This window comes from Dermacentor andersoni, chromosome 11 (assembly GCF_023375885.2).
Source record: "Dermacentor andersoni chromosome 11, qqDerAnde1_hic_scaffold, whole genome shotgun sequence".
NCBI classification, from domain to species: Eukaryota; Metazoa; Arthropoda; class Arachnida; order Ixodida; family Ixodidae; genus Dermacentor; species Dermacentor andersoni.
In genome coordinates this window covers 102,606,997-102,622,172 of record NC_092824.1, presented here as the reverse complement: position 1 = coordinate 102,622,172, position 15,176 = coordinate 102,606,997, and the positions used below count along the sequence as shown (strand labels likewise).

At 42.3% G+C, this 15,176-nt stretch overlaps 1 protein-coding gene across 2 annotated transcripts in view; it reads left to right on the top strand.

Moving 5' to 3' along the window:
• The window catches only part of LOC126539186 (uncharacterized), a 41,641-nt gene extending 29,060 nt beyond the window's left edge, over positions 1–12,581 (top strand). The window contains exons 6-8 of one of the 2 annotated variants that reach the window (XM_055075232.2): positions 9,401–9,492; positions 10,295–10,403; positions 12,315–12,581. In XM_055075232.2, the coding sequence (XP_054931207.1) occupies positions 9,401–9,492; positions 10,295–10,403; positions 12,315–12,414 (301 nt within the window). In that variant the 3' untranslated portion in view covers positions 12,415–12,581. The remainder of the gene's footprint in view (positions 1–9,400; positions 9,493–10,294; positions 10,404–12,314) is intronic. The other variant, XR_011891233.1, reaches the window with a different exon arrangement.
• Positions 12,582–15,176: the final 2,595 nt, after the last annotated feature.

Genomic DNA, 15,176 nt, shown 5'->3' with positions numbered 1-15,176 from the left:
GCATTACGCTGCAATAGGCAAGCAACACCATCTCCTCAATTGACGGCCATAGAATTTAGGCTAGCCTGTTTGTCCAAATACTTATGTTTAGAGGTTGTGTTGCTTGTAAGGTTAGGCCTCTGTGTGCTTCATGTGTTCTGACTTATGAGCTCACGTTCGTTATCATTTAACTTTAGGCTTTAAAATGTTAGTTTGTGGCTCTATTTGTGTATCTGGTCGCTCTATCGGGTGCCAGAGCTGGTGACAGCAGTGTTCAGGTCATTTGGCCACACTTCAAGAGCTTTTGTGTAGTATTAATTGCAAGAAAGACAGCATACTATCAGAATTCTAATCAATGAGGGAGAGCGTCATTAAAAGGGCTACAAAGGAAAATAATATGTCAAGTTTAATCACAGACTATTTGTATAGAAATGTATCGTTGTTTTTTTGTGTGAAGATGACGCTTTGTTGCACAGAAAATTGCCACCGAAGGTTCTGCTGCTTCCCCTAAATTTCAACCACCCACTACAAAACGAGCGAGTCGGCGTCTCCACTTGAGCTCTCTCTATCAGGCTCTCTCTGTATCGGCCAGTGCTGGCAACATAGGAGATGTAGCGTAGTCTGCAACAGGTTAAAAAAAAGATTTCAGCGGTTAAAAAAAGGATTTCTTTTCCCTACGATTGACAAATTAGTTGTTACAGAAGCCTTATCTTTCAATATCGCTCCATTTAATATTCTACTTTAGTGCCTCTTTAGAAATGAACGATGACACGCTAACCTTTTGGACAAATAATGATGGTGTGGCGTCATGAAAGACGAATGCTAGAAGCCTGATCATCTTCACTGACAGAGCGCTCACAGTGAGCAAGACAGCGAAGGTGCCCTAAAAGAAATATCTTCCAAGTCGCCAGGGAAAGAGCCATACTGCGTGATGGCTTATAAGGAGACAGTGTGCTGGTCTTGTGCGACTCAATAGATAGCCTGCTCGTTATTAATAATGTTACGTGTCAGTGACACAAATATAACGTTTACAGTGCATTTGTAAGCGCAGATGCATTAAGTGTTAAGATGAAAATCAGTTGGCTCCGCGAACACAAAAATCTCTCGTCGTTTTTCTTGTGACAGTCAATCTGCCTAGTGAAAACGAGACCTGATAGGGGAAAGCCGTTGTGCTGCTGGTAAATATTTGTAGAGTGCAGGGAGCTGAAGTTCTCGTGCCTGACGGCTTGGTAGGTTTTGCTGCTGTGTCGTTGAGCGCAATAAGATGAGGTGGACTGGATAGACGGTTATCCGCATCGTTTCTTCCCACCCTTATTGCGCTTAACGACGCAGCATGATGCCTCAAATGGTCCAACAGCCAATCATTTGACTGGTAGTCCGAGCAGTGGACATAGTGGGTCGGGTCGGAATGGCCTGGTTGGTAAAATTAATTGCTTGGCAGAACAAACTATATGGGCCTGTTTAACACAAAATGGGTTTCTCACAAGAAGAACGTGACGGAATGTCGGCCAAAACAGGACGATGAACACCTGTTAAGTATGCCCGTAAAGACAACAGAGGTGGTAGTGGCGCTCTGTTTCTCGTGAGACACCGACGTGCAGACACTCGAAAGTTCTCGAGTGTAGTCAGTGATGGCAGGGACATCATGGATGTATTTGCTGATTGGGGTCGTAATGGCCGGAGGCAAAATGTTTACCTGCAGCAGTGGTTTTGGCCAAACAGAAGGTAGAACGGGAAGCCGCGGGCAACGCAGAGACGGGAAAACCTGCACGCGCAGTTATCTTGAGATAAAGCGAGGTCCCATCTCAAGGAAGTTGACTGAAATGTATTTCGAGAGCCCGCGTGCAAGCGTTTGGGTCAAACTCTTGGTTAGACTGCTCGTTTGTGGATCGTGGTAGGGGGTAATTCTATGCTAGTCATAGTAAGCACGCAAAATGCCTTCAACAATCATTGACAAAACTGGGACGTCTTAGGGCCCGTGAGAATTTCACGTGGAGCACCAGGCATCAAGATAACGTCGCGCAGGGAAGTCCGCCACATGAGTGGGGCAAGTGGTCAGAAGAGCACGTGTGCAGATGCCTATGCTAAATGTAGACGCCGACCGAGGAGGGCAAAACAGACACGACGAAATGTCTCGGCTGGCACGTCACATGGCTGCTAGAAACCAGCGGGAAGCATGCGGTATTGATTTAGTTCACAAACAGTAGTGTATCGTCGTAGAGAAACTTCAAGGCAAAGTCAAAAGAAGCGGCGGCTTACTCGGTCATCGGTATGAGTCATACCAACATGTCTAACCATAGGTAAGTCATTCTCCTTTTTTCAGTATGGTTCAGCTAAGGAATAGCAAGTAGATCATCAGAGTCTTCGAGATGACTCTTTAGAGAGTACAGAGTACCGTCCCAGAGGACGAAGAGGTGTAAGAAAGCTTCGGCGGTCGAAGATTGAAAACGATCGATAAATTCTTTGAGAAAGGCGCTAATACATTGCTCGTTGGCGGTACTAGGACCTGGGATGTGGAAAAAGCGCAAATGCAATTAGCGCTGTCAGTATCAAAGGTCAGAGTTGTCGACAGGGCAACACGACAAATTATGAGCATTCTGGTGCAGCCAAGCTTGAGAACCGCAGAATACAAAAAACTCTTGGAACCTCAAATCCGACAAAGATGCTAGAGATTGTCAAGGGTGAACGCCAGTATGAATATCATGCTTGACAGTGAGCGCAGAGAGCAACCCTGATGTATAGACCAGCCCTGAATGTTGAAAAAGATCGTCGTGCAAAATAGAGCACGACACAGCTTTTCAGCATATGGAGCTAAAATTTCAACCGCAATCATTTTTCGAAATGTTCTATCAGTGCAAGAAGCAGACTTTAAAGGCCTGTAAGGATCGGAGAAAACGTGATTTGGTAAAGCAGTTGAGTGATATTTGTCGTAAGGGTTAATTTGGGCCAGACTTTGCGGCAAGGAAGTCCGGTAAACCGTGATAGGCAGAAGTGTGAACTTTAGTGACGTCCCGCTAAATTGAAATGTCGTGCAGCGAAATGAGGAAATACTCTTCACCAGGAATGAGTTGGAAAGACACTACAAAATGCCATAACGATATTGGCCACAGTTAAAAAAAAGCTGGCATATCCAGCAAATCTCGAGAATTTGTAAAAATAATGTGTCCGTATCTTGTAAAAATGAGTGTCACATTTTTTGTGCGTGCCATTGGATGTGCATAGTATTATTTCACGGCTCTCTTGTGAATGCCTTGAGGCTTTTTTGTTGCTTATTCACCAAGACAAGGTCAAGTAGGGCTGCCAAAAGTTAGGTGAGAAAAACATAATGCAGATCTTACCAACTCTGGGAATTTGTACACACGAACCTTCCATAAGCCATCAAGGGAGAATTACATTATACGACAAATAATGCCCTGCAGATGTCAGTGACAAATGCGTCTCTCAGCCACTATGCATAGAAAATGAAACTTTTATTCAGCATTACAATGTGTTGAGTCTCAAGACACGACGTGCCTGCCATTTTAAAAACGTGCTACCAGCCGAGGAGGTATAAAAATACTTGATGTTCTCTGAAAGATGTTCTCTAATCCTCATGCCCAGCCTGTAACTACTGCACTCCGCTCTATTCGGCTGCCAAACGGTACTTGCAAAAGCTCGTCTGCTACGACAGACTGTATCTAAAGCACCTAGGAACTTTCGAAATTAAACCTGAGCCACATGGCATTCCTTATGATGTCCCAGTCACTGTATGTGAAAGTGAAATGACCAGCTAGCTTGGAGACCTTTGGAGCCAACTATTTCACAGACGACAAAGCTTATGAATGGCCTTTCTGTTTCGGCCATTGCTCCAGTAACTGAGCTGTCTATCGGTTTGAATGGTACTATGGGCCCGTACTTCATACATATGTTGCAGTGTGCTCCTCCCGTTCCGCCACACCTACATATTGAACAGTTTTTAAGGAGTATTATTACAGTTGTTCGACTAGCGTTCTTTCTATATCCCCGCTGAGTTGTGCCTTCGTATACGGGTAGGTGGAATACGAAGCGTCTGCTCTAACGCTTCTAAGTTGGGTGGCTAAAAATTGTGTTTTCGAACGATACATACCGTCATTATTCTTGCTTACTCTTCTGAGAGGTCTCTCCATGTATCGAGAGCTACACGCGGTCCCGTGCGCGGTTCATTCCCGCATAAGAATATGAAAAGAGCCCAAGCTTTTTTAATGTGAGATGCCACTATGCGTGGGGCGAGCTATACAGTTAAACTGGCTGGTTTCATAGTTATATATAGCTCTATAAACCAGGCAATTAAACATTTTATCATTCTGGAAAGGCGCACTGGTTGTACAGGTGATAAATACACCAGTTATATATTCTGTTATACATACCAGTTTTTCTCGTTTCTGTGATTGCCGGTCGACCTCTGAGTGCATCTATATATGGTCACAATTCGGCCAGGGAATAAACCAATGTAATGTTCGCCCTCTATTTTGTTTTCTTCTACGTGTGTGTCCCATTGCAACTCTACTATGTATCAACAGCAAACAGTGAGCTTGTTTGTCGAATGCGCCTTGTCTGTGAACACGGAGCATCATTGACTGCAAATTTCTTCGATGAACTTACAGATAATTTTATGTTTAACTATAAGGTACTCAAAAGTTCTTTCGCACTGCATATTGCAAGCAAGCGAGTAAAAATGCAGTTCTGCTGTCACTGAGCACTTCTCTGCAACAACGCAATAGATTTACGTTTTATCCGCCGCAGTAACGAGCTATTTCATAATTTCTTTCAGATAGAAATAACCTTGTGCCATGCTAGCAGATAGAACGCTCATCATTGTGTTTTTCTTACTGTCCTCGAGTGAAGCCTTGACGTTCTCAAACGTGAAAATTGTCCCTGTTGATGGCGTCACTGCGTTTGGAGGTAAGCGCTATTGCCTGGAAGTCTGCGTTCGTTTGCGAAAACGCAAGTCGTAGACGATTCTAGCAGAAGACTATACTCAGTGGCACCTGGCGGATATCAGTATTCACTTATAAGAGAAAAGGTCGAATTCAAACGTGCTGTTCTGCGATAGTACATGGCATAATTGCAAGCATAAACCTTCCTCGCTTTTTAGGCCATGTTTAACCTTCACGTTAGTTAGCAAGGTAATATAGGTAAATAAGTGTTGTTAAAAATTACAGCCCATTCGTTTATTTCGCTGATCGATATAAAGAAGTGTGACTGAATATTTTGTATACTAGTTATAATTATAATGCGTTTAGTGCGATAAAACTACTTGGATAAAACGGAGACTGTTGAAAAGTTCTGCTGATCTTGCCTAGTATGGTGTCCACTACTCCATGGTATATAAAGAAGTTCTAATATACATTTTGCTTGTTTTCTGACGTCTGGGCTTCAGGATGAAGGCATCTCTTTCCCTGCGATCTTCAATTACCCCGGTCCTGCGCCAACCGATTTCAACATGATCATTTAAGAAAATTTTATTCCGTATAATACGGCCACAATTTGATGTCGATTATGTTCTGCGTTATTAAAGACCAAGCGTAACGAGCATAATCAATGTCCTGCTCAAGAGTTAAGACATTGCTTTCAAGCATCTACTTTACATAAGCTATAAAACAGGATATACGCGAATATTATTAATTGGTAGTGTTGTATCTGTATCATATACGCATGTAAACACTCTACATATTTTTTTGCAGGGAATTGCATCTACCAGGGACAAAAATTTCCTTCGAGCTGGGACGTAGCAAATAGTTGTGAACGATGGACTTGTTATGCTGACACCAACGTTGTGGTGGTAACGAAGTACGTTAATGCTTAAACCGGCGCCATTGTAACAAGTGGGTAGACTGGAAAAGATTGTTTGTACCGGTGCTTTCAATGAGCTTCTTGAGCTTCTTTTCGATCTTTCAACCATATCCAACATTTCGTACAAAAATTGGGAAGAAGGGACCTGGATAGATGGCGATACATGAGCATAAACATTTTTATTTGTCAATGAACGTTTAATTTTCGTTTTATATTTTCGTTAGGGACACATGCTCTTCAAACCAAAATTCGACTACAAAGAAGTTGTAGTATTACCAAAAGCTTCAGCTGCAGTATCTTGCCTACCCGAGTTCAAAAGAATCCCAGAAGCCCTCCTAAAGCATAGACATGTTGATAGCGCCTGGCACGTCTCAACGTAATAATATTTCAAATTCGTTATTTAGTACAGAAGATTGACAATAATATCAGTCTTGTATATTGCAACTTCTGAAAGGCAAAAATGATGCCTGGAAAAGCACAAAGTATGGCAGGTAACTTGACTGAGACCATTTCTTTTTTTCGTTGTGAGCATTATAAGCGGGAAATCACCGTATTGCTTATTTCAAGTTAATACGAAGGACAAGCACCCTAAAGCGCTCAGCAATAAAAACGTCTTCCAGAATTGCGTCAGGATCCAAATTCTGCGTCAGGATCCTATGCCAAAGAAAGTTAGGACCCAGTAGCGCTTCTAGAGTCCATATCACGGCGTGGTTATCAATAACTCAAGAAATACTGCGTTTGTAAATATAACTGAAACGTATCTTAGCAGAGATACTCACAATCACTAATTGCACATCTTCAATTGATGTGCACCTATAATTTAGTTGTTTATTCCAAATTAACGCGTCATATCCAGGTTTTTCTTCCTACCATTTAGTTAGGGGAGAGAGAGTTTATGGATCCTGGAGTTGTTTGCCTGGCAGCATACATGGCATGCTGCTCGATATGAGTAGGATGAAAAATGAAATGATGTGCACAGTTCACAAGAAAGATGCGTACAATACGCAAAACAGAACATTTTACACTAAACTAAGGTGTCTCATTCTCTAGAAAACAGAAAAGTGCATTCGTTGCGCAAGGTGCAAAGGCAGAGATATAGTCCATGGGCCAAGGAAGTGTCTTGGTTCATGGGATGACAGTTGGTGAATTTCGAGGGCGGGCATTCAGGTCGTGCTTTGTAGTAATCGGAGTATGCTTCAGCCATTTGGGATCCGACTCAGTCTTCATTAGTTTCTACTCTAGAAAGTATTCAAAACCGCGGTGCACGCTTTGTCTTATCTAATTATTCTCGCTTTGCAAGTATCTCTTCAATGAAACGAACTCTTAACCTACCTGATCTTTCGTCACTCCGCAAATGTTCCCGTCTCTCCCTTTTTCACAAAGTTTTTCATTTGAACCCCATTAAAAAAAAAACCATTCTTGTCCCTCCGTCTTATATTTCGGCCCGCACTGACCACAGCCTTAAAGTCAGGGTGCCATTGTGCCGTACAAGCCGGTACAGTGACTCATTCATCCCTAGGACAAGCTCGGGCTGGAATCGCCTTCCTGCTGAATCGCACTCATCACTGACTCTACCAACTTCAAGACTGCTGTTCAGAACGCCTTTTGTTAATATCTTTTGTTAATACTTTTTGTTTGTATTTTTTCCGCATTACTTTTGTTTTCGATCCACTCCTTTCTGTAACGCCTTCGGGCCTTGAAAGTACGTGAAATAAATAAATAAATAAATAGCGCATACAGCCTGCAGGCGCAGATTAGGTTGGCTATGCCTTCCCTTACTTTGCACGTTGGGCATATGTGGTGACCTTATCAGTTTGGTTTTTAACTCGGAAACACTTTTTTGCCGTGTTTAGAGGACTATGGCGTAGCCATGCCTTGTCGCGCCTGTTAAGAGGAAGCTTTAGCTCGGGGGCTCTTATCTAAATATGTGAGAAAGGAGAAATCGTTTTTATCAGAAACTACGCCAAATTTGACCAGGTTTGTTGCATTTATTTATTTATTTATTTTTATTTATTTACAATATACTGCAGGCCCAAGCTAGGGCCCATGCAGGGGGGGTATTAAAATGGTTTACACAAGCACTGGTAAAAACATCAAACAGAAAGGAAAATCTTCCTTTCAGTTTAAAAGGAAAAGCTAAATTTAAAAGTAAAAGCTGGAATCTAGATACTTTTGGAGACGTAATTTTTGTTTACCCTGCTAAAATTTTAATCATAATTGTGAAAAATCGCACTTGTTAGAAAACGAAACTGTGAAGTTTACAACACTCTAAAAAAAGTTTACAACCTTTTGGGCTTATTTTGTCCTCAAACAATAAGCGCCATCTGCCTTACTTGCGTTTCCTATGTTGAAAAACTCTGTGCTCGCTACTTTCTGGTCGAGAATGATGTGTCAAGCTGATAACGCGCAAGCCGTTCGTGACTAGGTAGTACCGGCCTCTCAGCGTTAAAGAAAAGAAATGCGTGCAAGACAGATGACGATCATTGTTTGGGGACAAAATACAGCCCAAAGGTGCCAACTTTTTTTAGAGTGAACTGTAACTCAGCAATAAAAACCAATATCGAAGTTCTGTAAATTGCGTTATTAGCACATCTAAAACGGTCAAATTTGGTGTATTATACATGGTTGTCAAACACATTACTAATGTGTGAACAGTACTTTCGCGATACTTTTGAAAACATTGTAACAGATTCACGTAAGAAATAAATTAATATGTCAAATTTGCCGACTTTGGCTTTTCTGATGAATGCAATTGACAGAACGGCGATATCTGTTTTTGATGCAGATGGACAAATTTGTAAAGTTCGGAATTTCATTTTTTTAAACACAGAAATATCTGAAAGTTCTTGTAAAAAATTGAAACCATAAATCAGAATTCCGCTTCCAACAGTCGCTACAATATAACATATTCTCTCAAATGCCGCCAATTTCATTAAAATCTGCCCAGCGGTTGTCTCAGAAAAAGCGTTTCTGTGTTTTACGTGCATTTGAATAGGCGGTTCCAAAGTTGGGGGCGAGTTAAAGCTTCTTTTAAGGCCACATGGCATGCGACACTCGCACACATAATCGTGTTTGAGGGGATTTCCGTACTGCATTTCCGAATCAGTCCAGATCGCATGCTGCGTGCACCATGCAGGACACGGCACCAGAGCTTGTCCATGATTCGTAGAGAGAAGCATCACAAATATATCTGTAGGGTTGTGTGCTGAACAAGCAGAGCAGTCAGCGAGTACATTACCCGCTACGGCGCAATCAGAAGGCTGCTACTGCAGAGGAACACTCTTAATACCACAGGCTTCGGAGTGTGAGCAGTTGTTGATGTAGGTCTTTGGCACGTGGGAATTCCAGAGATAACGGGGTAGCACGTGAGTCTGCAAAGATGGTCCAGGAGCTCAGTGGCTGCTTCAAGATGTAAGTGAAAGCTACTGTCAGTGCTGTCAGTTCCGTGACAACGGAAGGCGCTTGGCGGTGCTTTGCGCATTAAGGTTTATGTGTGGTGTATAGACACTTTAGAATGAAGAGAACTTTCCCTTGATATCGTAGAAGACTGCACTGTGGAATATTTGACCTGCATAAATGAAACGATTCAAAACGTTCTGGTTCGTTTTAGGTGTGGAGATACTCCGCAAGGTTGCTCTCTAAGCTCGAAAGGGTCGCAACGTTTGCCATTTTGCTGCAATACTACTTGCAACATGAAAACATGTGAGTCCTCGCAATAAAGCAATCAATTTTCAGAGATAACAGTTGTGGAAACCGTAATGGCTGTCAAAATGATCTCATATCCTGTCACGTTCACTTTTAAAATGTAAGCATGAAGTGTAAACTAGGTTAAAATGGACACATGTAGATTTCATGGCATCCTCAGATTGTTTGATGAACAGTTAGCTTTGTCGTGAAGCGTGTGGCAATTTTTTGGTGATTTATCAAATAAAACGCGGATGTAGTTCATAAGAACACTGTCTGAGGATAGAATGCTCCAAACTGGTACTGGCATGAGAATTTCTTCTAAAGGAACATGGTTTCACAGTTTGTCCTCTTTGATTCTGCCTCTGCAACATATTAGTCATTATGACTGAATAAAACAAAAGGGGAAGATTTTCTCATTATTTTACTGAACAGTGTGATTCTTCGCACCGAGTAATACTACTTCAAGTCACTTACCCGAGGCAGAATTGCGGCACCTTTCAGAGGCGATAACTAGAAAAAAAATAATTTCAGGTGAAAAAATATTGATACAGCTACAAGCGAAAAAAATTCACTCCTTCCCGTGAAAAATGTTGAACATTGAAATTTGTGAAGTTAAAATATTGTGTTGAAATTTCATTTCATGGTATTTGAAAAGTGCACCCTTGTGAAATATTGCTTTCAAAAACGTTTGCCAGAGATAAATGCCGGGCGTCATAAGGGGACACCAAAATACTTAGGCATTTTTTTCTTCGCTGTGTTGTAAATCACTGGCTGATTGAGATCACGAGCTGAACATAACCCAGAGTTCAATATGCAGACATGTGTCTCACAAGCGATGGCAGGCTGTTGAAGGATGGAGAAGATACCAGCTTGAGTGAGCCATGCGTGAGGTACATTTGCAGGAACGGAATACTTGTTACACAAACGTAAGTAACTGGCTTTCCTCGGAAAGTCTGCAATTAAACATTTGCCTTGGATATTTTGGTGCTATTAGCAAACCCGTACATTAGGGAAGAAAGTTTAGCCGGTGGCGAAAAATTACTCAATAATGAAATATTAAGCGAATGTTTTTCAAACCACTTAATAACTTCAGACTCCAAGAAAGGTTTAGCGTGGATAGTTAACATCTGAAATATATCAACAAGTGATAGCTCTCTTTTCTGTACATTACTGGACAAGCAATTACTGAAGAAACATTACAAAGCCAAGTAGTGAAATCCCTAAGAAAAAGCGAGTTGGATAAAACTCCTATGTTGGTAAAGTAACTGTAACCTTCAGTACTGCAATAACTGCTGCTTGGGTGTGGTTAGGCCATGATCATTTAGTTTTGTTTAAGTTAAGACAAAATGAAATGCGGCGCATGATACGAATATTCTTACCATGGTACTCCATTTTTGACATGCAAATAAGCTGAAAGAACGGTGTTCTAAGAACTTCTAAAACAATAATGCAATTTTTTCATCTTGTGATACACATATGCTGAGTTTGTACTGATTGAGAATAAAAAGTAGTGAGCAGTTTCGTGCGAAGGGAGAAGCATTGAAAGCTACAGTCAAGTTTGGTATTGCACTGAAGCTCATAATATGATGTTCAGCAATACGCGGGGTCGATACCTTGGCGCGACAACAACAGCACAAAACTTGGAGGACACTTAAGCTTCGCCTTTAAGAGTTGAACGCAATGACATTCAAACATCCCTGACTGTTCTTCACGCTTCCCGGCAAGTGTAGCGTATGTAACCGTAATGTTTACCGGTATATGCTCGCGGTGAACGCTATGCACGAAGGCAGCATTTATGGTCGAAGCGCGGCCTCTTGCAGGGGCTGCGATGCTGAGGAGGCGAGTGACATCTGGAAGTCTTTGAACGAAGCGATCGCGCTGCTCCGTGGACTTTGAGATATTTATGCGCCGGCGTGCACAAATGGCGGGCGCGGTCCCCGGTCTGTGAATTGCGGATACGATGCAAAAGGGGTTTGTTCGAGTTTTCGCGTAACAGAATTATGTTTTCTCGTAAATTCAGATTACAATCCGAGAGCCATCATGTCTGTAGGTTGCGCGCAAGTCGTGTTTTACGATCTTTCCACGCATTGCAGCTTGAGAAATTGAATTAGTTCAGTAAATTCATTGCGTTACATGTCGCCAGGGTATGTGTAGCTAAAGAATATGTTTGCCGAAGCGACGTATGACGCCAGACGCTGGACGCCGTCGCGGGACATGTTCTGTGACACGGGCTCCTTAACGCTATCGCCTTGAAAGGCAAGTGTTGCTGCGCAATTCAACCGCAGCCGTGGCAGCTACCAGGCGTAGCTGACAGTGTTTGTAGCTGGAAGTACACCGTCTATTTTAGCACTACAGTGTGGTATGGACACAGCCGCAGAGCAGGAAAGTTTGTGCGCACTGGGCTCACGCCAGCAGCGAAAAGCTGAACGGTGCCCTGGTTCTTCGATATAGTCGGATGAGCGTATCTCGCTTCTCTGCAGACCTCCTAACCATTCCGCGCGTAGGCAGCACCGATACGCCATTGTAGCAGGGACGGCACGGAGGCGGTGGTGCGGGTGCCAATGACGGAGCCTATTAATGACGCCAAATGGCCTGGGTTGTCCGTATAATTGCTATGGCAATAAAATTTTAGGGCATACGTTCACTGCCATTGAAACCACTGGATCGATAGATATGAATGACTCTGATTATTATACAGATAGAAATGAAAAAGAAAAGACATATGGCCGGCTACTTCGGATTGTGCCGTACTGCTTAGTAAGCCAAATTAGAGTAGCGTTTCGATTGGCTATTCAATGCTTTTGGGCGTGTTCTAATAAGTGCCACATCTTTGACAGGTGCCAAACGTACACGGACACGAGATGCAGTGCTTCTCAAGTGGACAAATGCGCGCCATATCCGGCATGCTGCGGCATTTCGAAAGTTTGTGCAGGTTGAAAAATTAGAAGCGGATTTGATAATCGTAATTCTTGAAAGAAGATGGCAACAAGACAGCGTTGCCAGCCTGAAGCTTTTGTCAATGTTTCCTTTTTTCCCGATAGCTTGGTTTATTGTTATGCACTACAGTAGTCCTCAAATAAAGGCGGTACGTCTAATTTTATAAATTGCAAATTATCTTGTTAACGATGTAATGTACAAACACAATTAGAAATCAAGAAAAAGATATTTTTGTTTGAGCTTGTGTTTGCCCATGGAGATTGCATTTTTAGACAAAGAAAGTTTCTATTTTTTTGGTTATTACCGGATTGATGTACTAATTATTTTTAGTAACTGCTTTGTTGAACTAATTCACAGGGGAAAGTTCACTCCAGCAAATAAAAAACGCAACTACGTGCTTTGCAATAAGCTAACCGCGCTTTATTCAGCCTTTTAAGACATCAAAATCGGCGGAGGATATATGACACATTGATCATTACCGGGGCTAAACCCACTCTTAACTCGTGCGCGTCACTTGTGTCGTGGACTAGGAATTTTGTGAGCGTGACGTTTTAGAAGGGAAGATGCTAGGTTGGAACTCGTACGTGCTGTTCTAATGCGAAGCATTCTTTGCCTCATCCTTGGCACTTTGTGGTAGGTAGCTAGGTTCTTGTCTAGCCTCGCTTGAAGAAAAAAAATAATGTATGGCCAATGGGGAAATCGAACCACGGCCGTAGAACCCAGCAGCCGTGTGCTTTTAACCCTTAGGCTATGATTACAGATTTTTTCCTTTATTGCACTCTCATAGCATAAAGGGCATAAAGAACGATATTGCCAGACCAGACCTGCGGAGGTAAAAGTACAGGGGGTGGGGAAGACTCGGCACCGTAGTCTTGTAATCATCACTTCGGTTTTTCTAGAGGACTACCATTTGTTGTTCCAAGGAAAACTGAGATGGGGGAAATGAGATGTTGCCAATGATGATTGCGCGAACTTATTTGTAGCAGTATATTTTCTCAATCGCGCCGCAGTGGGGAAAGCTGACGAAGGTAAAATGGGGATTATAGGACCATCGGGGGATGCTAATGCTAGTGTATCTGCATATTCGTTTAAGACTAGGCCTTTGTGATCTGGCACCCGCACTAAACGAACGAGACGTAAGTGTCTTGGGAAAAGAGAATAATATGTTTTTAATGAATCTGACAATTTGGGTGTGGTATAGTGATGAACAGACAGAAAGGCAATCAGTTAGGATTACGGCGGATGACAGAGATGGTAGTAATTTGCGTAAAGCTAAGACAATGGCCAATAATTACGCTTGAAAGGTAGGCGTAAAGTAAGGTAGCTGAATCGAAAAATACCAATTTAGGTGTGGCTATACAATACCTACACCTGCATTTTCTTCACAGACGAAAGCATCAGTTCCTATAACGGTCTTGTACACAGGTGTGCAAGGTGGTCCCCCAGAATACTATTCAGATAGAGATGAGGAAGACGTTTAGCATTATTTGGAAAAAAATATCATCAAATTCAATTTTAGCGTCTGGAACCGACAAATTTAGTAAGGCCTCCTCACATAGGTGAACGTTTAATGGGTCCAATAGTTTTTTAGCGAAAAGAACTTGAGGGCAGCGTGATCGGTACCACTGGAAGTTAAGAAATGAGACCGGTTCATTAACGAAAACATATTGTAATCCCCTCTGTGGTGATGCAAATATCTTTAAAAAGTTTGTACTGTTAGCATATCAAATCGCATGAGAAGAGAAGGCAGGCGTGTTTCTTTATATAAGATATCGTTAGTGACAATTTTGCGAAGCCCAAGACATAAACGTAAGGCCTTTCGTTCTGATAGAATCAGAGGCCGAATTTTCTATGCAGATCCGCCAGAAAACAAAACGCAGCCAAACTCCATTATCGGGCGAACATACATGCAATAGACCATAATGAGAGCATGCCGACGCAACCCTGTTCGATTCCTGCTGAGTCTACGCAGCATTCCTACTGCGCGTGCTCCCTTTGAGGCAATAGGCTCTATATATGGACGCCAATTAAGCTTTTCGGTATACATTCGTCCCACATATTTAAGTGGATTCTCCTGTGGGTTACACTCTAGTCGATAAAGAATCGAAATTTGCACAGGAAGACTTCGAGAGAAAACTAGGACGGCGCTTTTTTTGGTATTAAGAGAGAAGTTAATTCCATCAAGCCACATTTCTAGGTGGTTCGTATAAGACTACAGAGTTTGATGCAAAGCATGTAAGTCTACCGATGCAGCAAAACATGCAATGCGGTCGCCGTATAAGTACACATGCACATCATGTTGCAAAGGTACAGTACTCAGTAAAACATTAAACAGAAATGGAGATAGAACTGATCCCTGTGGGAGACCTCTTGACTGTCGATAAGTTGTTGAAGCCAATCCGCGTACAGAGAAGTAAAATTCCCTGCCGTTTAAAAATTCATAAACCCACGCGGCAAAATATTTTATCAGACCAACATTCTGAAGCGCGTTTTATTAGGCTTACATGTTGTACGCCTCAGTGAGATCCAAAGTGACTAAGGCTGCATATTTTTTTTTGTCATCGAGCTAGTTGAATGCGATTTTCTTGGTCGACATGGGCACACCGAATCGAGCCACCACCTCTGAAGCCAATTTGGCATGGGCTCAAGATCATGTTCCTTATCAGCCAATTATCTATGCGGTCGTGTAAGGTACTTTCGACGAGTTTTACTACATTAGATGTAAGAGATATTGGTATAATGTTATCTAAGTTGTGACCGGC